Below are 13318 nucleotides of genomic sequence, written 5' to 3'. Positions count from 1 at the left end.
AGGTGCTTGGTCGACTGTTGGAGCATGACCTGTACGTCAAGGCTGAGAAATGTCTGTTCTTCCAACAGTCCGTCTTCTTCCTAGGGTACTGCCTGTCCGCGTCAGGGGTGGAGATGTAGAATGACCGCATTTCAGCCGTGCGTAATTGGCAGACTCCAACCACGGTAAAGGAAGTGCAGCGGTTCTTAGGGTTTGCCAACTACTACTGGAGGTTTATCCAGGGCTTTGGTCAGGTAGCGGCTCCCATTACCTCCTTGCTGAAGGGGGGACCGGTGCGACTGCAGTGGTCAGCTGGGGCAGACAGGGCTTTTGGTCACCTGAAGGCTCTGTTTACCTCGGCTCCCGTGCTGGCTCATCCGGATCCCTCCTTAGCATTCATAGTAGAGGTGGACGCATCCGAGGCTGGGATAGGAGCTGTGCTGTCTCAGCGCTCGGGTACGCCACCAAAGCTCCGCCCCTGTGCTTTCTTTTCGAAGAAGCTCAGCCCAGCGGAGCGAAACTATGATGTGGGGGACCGGGAGCTGTTAGCTGTTGTCAAGGCTCTGAAGGCGTGGAGACATTGGCTTGAGGGGGCTAAACACCCTTTCCTCATTTGGACTGACCACCGCAATCTGGAGTACATCCGGGCGGCGAGGAGACTGAACCCTCGCCAGGCAAGGTGGGCCATGTTTTTCACCCGTTTTGTTTTCACCCTATCCTACAGACCAGGTTGCGAATTGCAAAAATCTCTGAAGCTGGAGACTCTTATCTCCCTCACTAACTTTAAGCATCAGTTGTCAGAGCACCTTACCGATCACTGCACCTGTACACAGCCCATCTGAAATTAGCCTACCCAACTACCTCATCCCTATATTGTTATTTATTTTGCTCTTTTGCACCCCAGTATCTCTATTTGCACATCATCTCTTGCACATCTAGCATTCCAGTGTTAATACTAATTGTAATTATTTTTGCACTATAGCCTATTTATTGCCTTACCTCCATAACTTGCTACATTTGCACACACTGTATATATATTTTCTGTTGTATTATTATAATTTTTTACTTTATGTTTTTTTTTACCCCATATGTAACTCTGTGTTGTTGTTTTTATCGCACTACTTTGTTTTATCTTGGCCAGGTCGCAGTTGTAAATGAGAACTTGTTCTCAACTGGCTTACCTGGTTAAATAAAGGTGAAATAAAAATAAATTAAAAAAAGGTTCCCAGAACGCTAAGGCAGACGCCCTGTCCCGGATGTATGACTCAGAGGAGTGGTCCACGGATCCCACTCCCATACTTCCAGCTTCTTGCCTGGTGGCACCGGTGGTATGGGAGGTTGACGCGGACATCAAACGAGCGTTACGTACGGAGCCCACTCCCACCCAGTGTCCGGTTGGGCGTCTGTACGTTCCGTTTGATGTCCGCGATCGATTGATCTGTTGGGCCCACACGTCACCCTCCTCTGGTCATCCTGGCATCAGTCGGACAGTGGGAGGTACTGGTGGCCCACTTTAGCTAAGGACGTGAGGGTTTATGTTTCCTCCTGCTCAGTGTGCACCCAGTGCAAGGCACCTAGACACCTGCCCAGAGGGAAATTACAACCCCTACCCGTTCCACAACGGCCGTGGTCACACCTATCGGTGGACTTCGTGACGGATCTTCCTCCGTCACAAGGTAACACCACGATCCTGGTCATTGTGGATCGGTTTTCCAAGTCCTGCCGTCTCCTTCCTTTGCCCGGTCTCCCTACGGCCCTACAGACTGCGGAAGCTCTGTTTACCCACGTCTTCTGGCACTACGGGGTGCCTGAGGATGGGTCCCCAGTTCACATCGAGGGTCTGGAGGGCGTTCATGGAACGTCTGGGGGTCTCGGTCAGTCTGACCTCAGGTTTTCACCCCGAGAGTAATGGGCATGTGGAGAGAGTTAACCAGGATGTGGGTAGGTTTCTGCGGTCCTATTGCCAGGACCGGCCGGGGGAGTGGCCGGCTTTCATCCCCTGGGCAGAGATGGCCCAAAACTCCCTCTGCCACTCCTCGACTAACATGTCTCCATTTCAGTGTGTACTAGGGTATCAGCCGGTCCTGGCACTGTGGCATCGCTGGACATCGAGGGGGCCCCGGCATATACTGTGCGAGCCATCATGGACTCAAGGCGTCGGGCGAGGGGCCTTCAGTACTTCGTGGAGTGGGAGGGGTATGGTCCGGAGGAGAGATGCTGGGTGCCGGTGGAGGACATCCTGGACCCTTCCTTACTACAGGAATTTCACCGTCTCCACCCGGATCGTCCTGCGCCTCGTCCCCGAGGTTGGTGTCGGCGCGCAGCTGGAGCCGCGCGTCGGGGGGTACTGTCACGACTTCCGCCGAAGTAGGTGCCTCTCCTTGTGCGGGCAGCTATCGGCGGTCGTCGTCACCGGCTTTCTAGCTGCCACCGATCTACGTTTCTGTTTTCCATTTGTTTTGACTGTATTGTACACACCTGGTTTCCATTACGTTCATATGTTTCCCTATTTAACCCTCTGGTTCCCTCATGGTGTTGTACGTGATTGTTCTTCGTTTGGTGTTATATACTGCTGTGAGCTGTTGTATTTCCCTGCGTGGAAATTAGATGTTGTTTTTCCAAGTAAAGTTTGTCATTTACTCAGTTCTGTGTCCTGCGACTGACTCCGTCCTACCGCTGCACACTGACACCTGACACTCTCTGTGTCTTGGTTCTGTGCCAGTTAGTGCAGTGGCCCAAAATAGACTGTTCTGTGGTGTGTTGTTATTTCAATGCCCCGGTATTTGGAATTTGAGATTCCTAGTAGGGCTAGAAGTAATTAGAAGTCAATCCAAGGTTGTATACTAAGCATTTGACTTCCTGTTGCTGGTTGGCATCAGAAGCTCAGGTTCTACCTGCTCAGCTCAGGTTCTACCTGCCCTTGAGCAAGGCACTTTACAACTAATCAGCTCCAGGGGCGTCATAATATGGTAGACCCTTTGCTTCAACTTCTCCAACCTCTGAGTGGGTATTTATGTATTTTCCGTGGGCTTGAGATGAAGAACACACATTTCTGTTGGACATTCCTGGACATTGGACAATTAAACTCTTCTTCTTCTTAGCAGGAAGGTCAGAGGATATATCTGTTGTCATAGTGACCAGACCTGCTGAAGCTCAAACCTTTAGAGAAGAAGAATACACATTGCATGAATACAATAGAACCAACGAGTTCTATAAGACTATAACAGAGTTCTAAAAGAACAATAGAACAGAATACCTGCTGAAAAGAGGCTAAATTGTAAATGGTTGAATACACAGAAAACAAAATAACAATTGTATCCAGTTATGCTGTTAACATATACAGTATTGTGTATGGCTGATGAAGGCGTGATGTCTGGAACGTGTCAATGTGACTGCTGATTGAAAAATAAATCTAAGTTTAATTGCGATTGCTGACTGTGTTCTTCATAACATACATAACATATATCAAGTTTGCAGACGACACAACAGTGGTAGGCCTGATTACCAAAAACTCAGAGACAGCCTATAGGGAGGAGGTGAGGGCCCTGGCGGAGTGGTGTCATCAAAATAACCTCTCCCTCAACATAAAAAAATGAAGGTGCTAATCGTGGACTTCAGGAGACAGAAGAGGGAGCACGCCCCCATCTATATCGACGGGGCCGCAGTGGAGAGGGTGAAAAGCTTCAAGTTCCTCAGTGTGCACATCACTGACAACCTGAAATTGTCCATCCACACAGACAGTGTGGTGAAAAAGGCACAATAGCGCCTCTTCAACCTCAGGAGGCTGAGGAAATTTGGCTCGGCCCCTAAGACCCTCACAAACTTCTACAGATGGACCATTTAGAGCATCCTGTCGGGCTGAATCACCGCCTGGAACGGCAACTGCACAGCTCTCCAGAGGGTGGTGAGGTCAGCCCAACACATCACTGGGGGCACATTGCCTGCCCTCCAGGACATCTACAGCACCCAGTGTCACAGAAAGGCCAAGAAGATCATCAACGACCTCAGCCACCCGAGCCCTGGCCTGTTCACCCCGCTACCATCTAGAAGGTGTAGACCAGGGTTCTTCAATTCCGGTCCTGGAGGGCCGAAACACCTCTGTTTTTCATCCTCTCCTTCTAATCAGGGGCTAATTCAGACCTGGGACACCAGGTGAGTGCAATTAACTACCAGGTAGAAATAAAAAACAGAAGTGTTTCGGCCCTCCAGGACCGGAATTGAAGAACCCTGGTGTAGACAGTACAGGTGCATCAAAGCTGGGACTGAGAGACTGAAAACCAGCTTCTATCTCCAGGCCATCAGACTGTTAAATAGTCACCACTAGCCGGCATCTGCCCAGTACCTTGCCCTGAACTTTAGTCACTGTTACTAGGCGGCTACCACCCGGTACTCTACCGTGCACCTTAGAGACTGTTGTCCTATGTACATAGTCATTGAACACTAGTCACTTTAATAATGTTTACATACTGTTTTACCCACTTCATATGTACATACTGTCTTCTAATCAAGGCTCATCCTATATACAGTTGAAGTCGGAAGTTTACATACACCTTAGCCAAATACATTTAAACTAAGTTTTTCACAATTCCTGACATTTAATCCTAGTAAAAATTCCCTGTCTTAGGTCAGTTAGGATCACCACTTTATTTTAAGAATGTGAAATGTCAGAATAATGATGACTTTTCCAATTTAGGAGTACAATTTGTATAGCATCATAATATTCTGTACACACAATATGTCCAAGTGATAAATTACCGGTAAAACAGATTAGCCTACAGAAACAAGAGTATCGAATGGCTGTGTTGCTCCCAAAAGGAAACTGTAAATAAGGTTTCTCTCCACTTCCTCACCCTTCCCTTTATCTGATAGCCCTTCACTTCCCTAAACAGTGCAATCATTGACTGACTTCCTGGTGAATCATGGAAGACTGGCAGAGCAGAGTAAATTGAGCTGCATTGAATGAAGTGTAACTCTGGTCCAGGGCGTTAGTACGTGTTTATTGTTGGAACCAGTGGTATAGTGGAGGGTAAACACAGTTTATCCACCCTTTGCGGTAAAATGCAGTGAAAAAAATAGGAAGAGTTACTTTTTTCACCGCGACCAGAAATCAGAGTTTACCCATCTATTTTATTTACCACTACATCACTGGTAGGAACTAACACTAACACCCTGGAACAGAGCTAGACTAGGAGTAAGACTGTATATACACCAGGGACTCTCATGCCCAAGGGCCATAGAGAACCTTGTAAATGAGAGGCCATGCGTTTTCAAGAACTCTATTCGCCATTTCCTACAGCTCTGAAGGGTGTGTGTGTGTATGTGTGTGTTTGTGTGCGCATGCATATGTATGTATTCATGCACACATTTCTGCATAGAGATTGGGAAAAGAAAGTGATGAAAGGTTCAGATGAGAGAGGATAGGGTGAAGGGAGTGTGAAAAACTGGCTGCAATTGTAATTGTGTGAGAAAAGTGAGAGGTGTGACATGGGTTTTAAAGTAGATACAGTTGAAGTCGGAAGTTTACCTACACTTAGGTTGGAGTCATTAACACTCGTTTTTTCAACCACTCCACAAATTTCTTGTTAACAAACTATAGTTTTGGCAAGTCGGTTAGGCAAGTCTACTTTGTGCATGACACAAGTAATTTTTCCAACAATTGTTTACAGACAGATGATTTCACTTATAATTCAAACTCAGTGCATCTTTGCTTGACATCATGGGAAAATCAAAAGAAATCAGCCAAGACCTCAGAAAAAAAATGGTAGACCTCCACAAGTCTGGTTCATCCTTGGGAGCAATTTCCAAAAGCCTGAAGGTACCACGTTCATCTGTACAAACAATAGTACGCAAGTATAAACACCATGGAACCACGCAGCCGTCATACCGCTCAGGAAGGAGACGCGTTCTGTCTCCTAGAGATGAACATACTTTGGTGCGAAAAGTGCAAATCAATCCCAGAACAACAGCAAAGGACCTTGTGAAGATGCTGGAGGAAACAGTTACAAAAATATCTATATCCACAGTAAAACAAGTCCTATATCGACATAACCTGAAAGGCAGCTCAGCAAGGAAGAAGCCACTGCTCCAAAACCGCCTTAAAAAAAGACAGACTACGGTTTGCAACTGCACATGGGGACAAAGATCGTACTTTTTGGATAAATGTCCTCTGGTCTGATTAACCAAAAATAGAACTGTTTGGCCATAATGATCATCGTTATGTTTGGAGGAAAAGCAAGCCGAAGAACACCATCCCAACCGTGAAGCACGGGGGTGGCAGCATCATGCTGTGGGGGTGCTTTGCTGCAGGAGGGACTGGTGCACTTCACAAAATACATGGCATCATGAGGACGGAAAATTATGTGGATATATTGAAGCAACATCTCAAGACATCAGTCAGGAAATTAAAGCTTGGTCACAAATGGGTCTTCCAAATGGACAATGATCCCAAGCATACTTCCAAAGTTGTGGCAAAATGGCTTAAGGACAACAAAGTCAAGGTATTGGAGTGGCCATCACAAAGCCCTGACCTCAATCCTATAGAAATTTGTGGGCAGAACTGAAAAAGCGTGTGCGAGCAAGGAGGCCTACAAACCTGACTCAGTTACACCAGCTCTGTCAGGAGGAATGGGCCAGAATTCACCCAACTTATTGTGGGAAGCTTGTGGAAGGCTCCCTGAAACGTTTGACCCAAGTTAAACAATTTAAAGGCAATGCTACCAAATACTAATTGAGTGTATGTAAACTTCTGACCCACTGGGAATGTGATGAAAGAAATAAAAGCTGAAATAAGTCATTCTCTCTACTATTATTCTGACATTTCACATTCTTAAAATAAAGTGGTGATTCAAACTGACCTAAAACAGGGAATTTTTACTAGGATTAAATGTCAGGAATTGTGAAAAAATGAGTTTGAATGTATTTGGCTAAGGTGTATGTAAACTTCCAACTTCAACTGTATGTATTCTGTGTATTGTAACTATGCAATTTTCAGACAAAATGTCCATTTAAATTAGCTCCATATATAAACTATACAGAGTCCTTTCAGTGATAAATGACTAGGCAATTTTGTGTTCACTGTATGAAGAAGAAATGTTGCCATTTGCCGAACTGACCGATAATTACTCTAGTACAAGATGGAGAGGCCAAAAATCGGTAGAATACAATGAAATAGATGTAAAGTAGTTGCAATAAATAATAAAATTCCTTACAAAGACAGAACCTTCACAGGCATTTAAAGAGCACCGAGAGCAGGGAAAATTCATATTAGCCCCTTTTTGTAAGCTAGAATTCTATCTAAGAAAAGTAACTATTTTCCAGTAATCTCTATAAACTGTCATTCTGATGCTTGAAATCTTGTCTTATGTGTGATATAAAATGTATTGATAACAAGAGAAAAAATGAGATAAGTCTTTAATGTCACATAAACCAGATAGGTACAGTGAAATATGTTATCTTACAGGGTCAGCCATCGTAGTACGTCCCCCCTGGAGCAAATTAGGGTTAACTGTCTTGCTGAAGGACACATTGAAAGATTTTTCACCTTGTCGGCCCTGGTATTTGAACCAGCGATCTTTCGGTTACTGGCCCACGATTTAACCGCTAGGCCACCTGTCGCCTTATCAGAAGTGCCTGGTAACACTTCGACAGTCAACAAGTAATGCTTTGTTGCATGAGCATTTATAATGACATTGTAAGGGGACAGAATACGAAACATGCGTATGGCAAGTGTCATAGTGCATTATAACCACATCATACTGCAACCAACCACCACCCATCAACAGTCTATTGATTCTATTGATTCTATTTGAAGAAGATGGTGCATCGAGTGGCGATGCGAGTGAAAAGGTTTGAATTACAGTGGGGAATACAAAAATAAATAAGAGAAGTAAAGTGGTAGTGCAATCTAGTAAATCCAAGCCTAATTCTGATTATTTTTTGATTGTGAGGGTTTTGGATCGATGGAGTTACCTGCGAGATCCGTTTGAAGCCTCTATGGCAAGAATAAGGGCTGTCCAGCTTGTCTCATATCCGGAGGCGGTGAGAAGAGTGGAAGAAAGGAGTAACGTTGAAGAAATAATGGTAGTAGGAGTAGAGACACCAGAGAATATTCCTTGTCAACAGAGGGATCCTGTGATGTTTAATGTTAAGAAGGTGGACTTTGTAGAGATTATTGCGTTGCATTGGTTATGAACTGCACAGCGCAAACAGAGAAAACCTGAGAAAATAGACATTGTTGTGAGTGCAGCTTTAAGTTTTTTGGGACTACAAGGAATCCTGTCGATGAATGCTCTGTCCTCACAGGCACAAGCTTGTGTTGTTGGGAAGGGCCCATAAGTAAGCATTTCAGTCTACACCTGTTGTTTACTAAGCACGTGACAAATACAATTTGAACGGTGTTTTTTTTTTATTTACTTTTCCGCATTGGAATTTTTGTTTCACTTCACTGTACAGTAGGTGGCGGCAATACACCAATAGGGTGTAGTCTGCCATTAAACCTCGAAGAAGAAGCATCTTTGCCAAATATTTTGTATCACTAACCCAAGATAGACCAGAGCCTGTCGTTTCCAATGGGAGCAAATTAATCATAGTGGGCAGAACAGGCAAGGAGATAACGAGCAATTGAGATCCTATTGGCGTGTTCTAGCATTTATTTGCATATTTCCGTTAGGGAACGCCGACTTTGAAGTGCTCGTATGCAATAACTCAATTCGCCCTTGCACTCCTAAACAACGCACATTTTTGAAACTTTGGCCAAGGGTAAAGTCAAAATGTAGTCCACTCTGTTTGTTAAAGATTCAAGTTTTGGAAACAGAAAACTGTATGGAGATCAAATGTTTCATCGATGAGAAAATTAGCAGAATGTCGGCCAAAATCCATGTCCCTCCATCTTTTCCCACTGCCAGCAACTGGGCTTCCTCTCATCACCATATATAGTAGTAAGTGGAAACGCCAACCGGATGCTTCACATTTATACATCCGGTGAAATATCTGTCTCATTGTTCTATCTGTGACTTGACTGCTGAACTGCACGAATTGCCGTAGCACTCCTTCTGACTGCTGGAAAGATGGCGGCAGCGCACACCCGGGCGAGCCCCAACTCTGCAGGCGGAGAAATATCTTAACAGAAAGACGCCTTTCGCCCAGCTCTTGCAAAAAGAAAACGTGCAAACAACTATTACACTTGCATGGTCATGGGTGGTCCCATGCACCACTAGAACCGAGCATTCCTCGACCTGCTATGGAGCCTCCGGATAATAGCGAACCTAGCAGGTAGGCGAATAATCAGTGCTACTTCGTGAAAGTACACAGCCGGGACTTCGCCTGCTGCCACATTGTGAGCTGAATGTGACAACCCACGCGGGTCATTTGGCGCGCTTGTGCGTCTAAAAGCAAGCTACTGTCACAAAGTGTTCTGCGTGCAGTTGCAACGTTTTTGCAGCGTTGTTCTCTGAATTATCACTTTGCACAGTGTTTTTATTTGTTGTGGAATTCTTGGAGGGATGGAGGAAATGCTTGCCTTTTGAAAGAGGTAACGTTAGCTAACTATTTTTTATTTTGTATTCGATTTGCAGCATCAAAAGGCAACTTGCTAGGTTAGCTATGTGGCTAACGTTACTTTAAAGCGTCGTTGAGTTTATTCACAGTTTTGTCAAAGTTGCAAATTAACATTACTCTTCTTTCTTGCAAAGTTTGGTAGCTATCAGTTTTCGTCAGGATTGTGGTAACATTTTAACACTTCAATAGAACATACTATTTGAAACGTGAATTGAAATGTTTTACTCATTTTCTTGAATTGTTAGCCAACGTTAGCTAGCTGGTTAGCTATCATTAACCAGTTAACGTTAGCTAGGCAGTTCGGTACTACGCTAGGCTGCACGTCATAAGTAGTTACATTTGCTGGGGACCTGAATTTTATGATAAACTGTTGTACTTACAGCCCAAAAAATTAACACACGGCTCAAGTAAGAATTCAGTGGCTGGGCTGTTATGCTGTTTTGTTAGCGATGACTTATTGAACGGAGAAGATGGGGAAACAATTCATATTTTGGAATGTCTTATTTAGCTTTCCTAGAAATCAAAACCGTTCTCAGCACAGTAGGAAAAGCACACAGCTATGCACGTGAACACGATCTCTTTCTAGCAACGGTTATTAAGTTGCATCACCTTTTTGTGGAACATAGTTAGCTTACTAGCTACAATAGCCCACTGATTGCTTAGATTGATTGAACATTTATAGTATATACTAAGTTCCCCAACCGTGAATTTCGTGCATTCTGTTGTCTGTGTGATGATCATTCATCATGTAAACAGTGCAAATCATCAGAGGGAAAAATATTAGTTCCCAGCTTGAGATAGTTGACAGGGGACTGGTATTACAGGATATCCAATGATGCCTGCTCTTTGTTCGGGAGATAGAATGTTGTTAAGGTGTTTCCTGCCTTAAGCTTTTCAGATGCCATTTGTTAGCCAGGGACTGTGTGTGTGTAGTCGGTGTGTATGCTCTGGATTCTAATGGAAAACGGCCTCTGAGTTAAATTATAATGGTTTTAGAAAATGCGAAATGAAATGTTTATATAAAGCAGTTTTTCTGACAAGGAATACATGCTCAGTCACAGAACCCCCCCAAAATGGTACAGTTGTCAGTGATTATGTGTACTAGTTTAGATTGCCAGGTATTGCACTATTAGTGATATATTATGTCATTCATTATGGATTGCTTCCAGCAGTTTTTAGTGCCACTGGAATGCATGTTGTGAAAGTTTTTTTTCTATGCATCTTTGACACCACAGGACATCATCTCACTTGTTTGCCCCTGACTCTTGGCGACAGATTCTCTGGAATCCAATGTTATGTCTCTCTCCCCTCTCCCTTGAAGCACGCAAGAGTGCCTGGCCTACACTGCATGGGGTACTAAATTGAAATGGATAGAATGATGTTCAGAGTGCAAAAACATGTTCAGTGCTTTAGTGTTGTTCTTGATTGTCTGTGACATCACTTTGATCATACTGGTTGGCTGTGTTTTCAATCCATGTCTCCTTTGCAAACACAAACACACTTGTCTTGAATTTCTAGTCACTGTACTGCTGCTGTCAGACTAGCCTGGTCCCACATCTCTTTGTGCTCTTTTCAACTCCATTGAGCTCCTTGTCAAGCCGAACATGGCATGATAATTAGGTTGTTTTCACACTTGGTCCCTTTCAGCCAATTTTTGTGAACTCGGTGTGGTTTGCAGATTTTTTTTGTGCCGTGTGAACACTCCAAAATAATTCAGACCCCTCGAAAGAGCCCCAACGCGACCAAACTGAGACCATCTCGAGAGGTGGTCTGAGTTCTGTTCGCTTGAATTCCCTGGTCCGGTTCCCTTTTTTTTAGGACAATGTGAACACAAAGCTCCCCAGGTTTGCTTGTCATTATTCCCACACTAGACTATTGCAACACCGTTACCCCTGCCATAAACCTTCACATTGGTGTCACTAAAAGGAGAAGAAAATGTGCAGATTCGCAGAAAAAAAAGGGTGCTGTTTTTGGATGTTTAGCGATTGTCAAGGGTGCACAGACGTTACAAAATATGTGTGGAGTTTCTAGTTCAGATCATTTGTTTGCTATATGAGATCTATAAGAGAGCTTAATAAGCTGTTTATTCAATTGTGGGGTTTGAATAGTGTGAGAAGACAACATATTTGGTGAGAATCACAACATACTGTAGGGTACAAAATCTATTCTAGCAGCCTACATTGGGTGTACAGTTTTCAATTACAGCATTCTTTTTTAAATCTGCTGTTTTTATTACAATAATATTTACATGTTAATAGTATCTTCTGATTACAGTTATTATGTCTCATATTTTAACTAAATGCAATCTATTAGCTTCCAAAATGTAAGTAGGCATATCTAGCTGTCCGATAACACGTTCTGATGAAATAGCTTGTCCTGCACTTTCTAAAATCCCAGAGTGCATTGATTAAATGTTGGAAAAAGATCTTGGTTCCTTTCTAAATAATAATATAATAATATGCCATGTAGCAGACGCTTTTATCCAAAGCGACTTACAGTCATACATAGCAATGTGAATGCAAAGATGAATCAGACCACAAAATGGGTGAAGTGAACTGTCAAAAGAGTTGAGTCCTCATTCAAAGGTAAGGGCAGTGTGAATACAAAGAGAACTGAGTTCTTTAGCTTCTTCTTTTTTTTACCCCGGAGTTCAATTTAAAGAGGACTCCGATCAGTTATTTTAAAGAGGACCATATGTGAAAACACCCTTTTAGTGCCAAGGAGTTGGCATTATGGCACAAACAGACTGGCACTCAGGCTAGTTTCAGATTGTAAATTGCTGCTGATGTAAATTCTTATAGGATGCGTCAAAAGTAGTGCACAAATGTAGGGAATATGGTACCATTTGGTATGTAGGGTAAGCATACCTATTAAGCCCATGTACCCATTAAGCCCACTTCCATCTTTGGATTCAAATAAACTAAAAAAAACAAACATTTTCTGCTGTTTAATGTTTAAACTAATTCATCTGGTTGTTATATCTACAATTGTTTTTATTCTAAGCCAATCAGATATTTTGTTAAGTTATTGACAATTATGTGTAGGTTCCCAATTTAAAAGCTGCAAAACATTTTTTGCCATTGAGGCTACCCTCAGATAAACACATTTTCCAGATATTTTTAGTACCTTCTCAAATAAGTGATCATACTTTATCCAAAATTAAGAGATTCATGTGCTGATGTAAGCACATGACAGCATATTTGATAAGCATTCATTACTATTTCTTGCCAATTGTCAGTCTCACAGTAGCAACATAACTTGGTGAATAGATTTCAGGCATTTACTGCTTACATTTTTTTATGTTTTTTTTTCTTCATATTTTACTGTTAGATAAACGTTGCTTTGTTACACAGATACCATTTTGGTAAATTTGACATTGATCTCAGGTAGGCTTAAAAGGGTACAGTAGCACAAAAAGCACTCTTGCTATACAAATGTAAATGACAGTAAAGCAATATCGTTCAATATGATCAATACTAACTTTGCATAATATTGTAGTCTGTAGTGTACCCCAAACCATTGGTTTCCAAATATTTTGAGTAGACTTTGCTATTCTGTCTTTTTCAACATAAATTGCTGTTCCAATTAATCCCAGTATGCTCCTATTAAGCCCAGTTTTTATTGAAACACATGGGGATAGTGTGTTAATATCCCTAATATTCAATGAACATGAGCATAAATGTTTTTTGTTCAGATTTAAGTTGATTAAAACACACAAACTACAGTTATGCATATTGTGTATCTAGCCATGGTGCCTTTACCAAGATTCAAAACAATTAGAAAC

General features: G+C 42.8%; 1 protein-coding gene across 2 annotated transcripts in view; it reads left to right on the top strand.

Annotated features, from left to right (window-relative positions):
- Positions 1–9004: 9004 nt before the first annotated feature.
- Positions 9005–13318, top strand: part of LOC121540796 (mitogen-activated protein kinase kinase kinase 4) — a 93968-nt gene continuing 89654 nt past the window's right edge. The window contains exon 1 of one of the 2 annotated variants that reach the window (XM_041849892.2): positions 9005–9249. In XM_041849892.2, the coding sequence (XP_041705826.1) occupies positions 9218–9249 (32 nt within the window). In that variant the 5' untranslated portion in view covers positions 9005–9217. The remainder of the gene's footprint in view (positions 9250–13318) is intronic. The other variant, XM_041849893.2, reaches the window with a different exon arrangement.

The sequence above is a fragment of the Coregonus clupeaformis genome, chromosome 31 (assembly GCF_020615455.1).
Source record: "Coregonus clupeaformis isolate EN_2021a chromosome 31, ASM2061545v1, whole genome shotgun sequence".
Lineage (NCBI taxonomy): Eukaryota > Metazoa > Chordata > Actinopteri > Salmoniformes > Salmonidae > Coregonus > Coregonus clupeaformis.
Note: the sequence above shows the minus strand (reverse complement) of the source record. Positions and strands in the feature narration are given on the sequence as shown.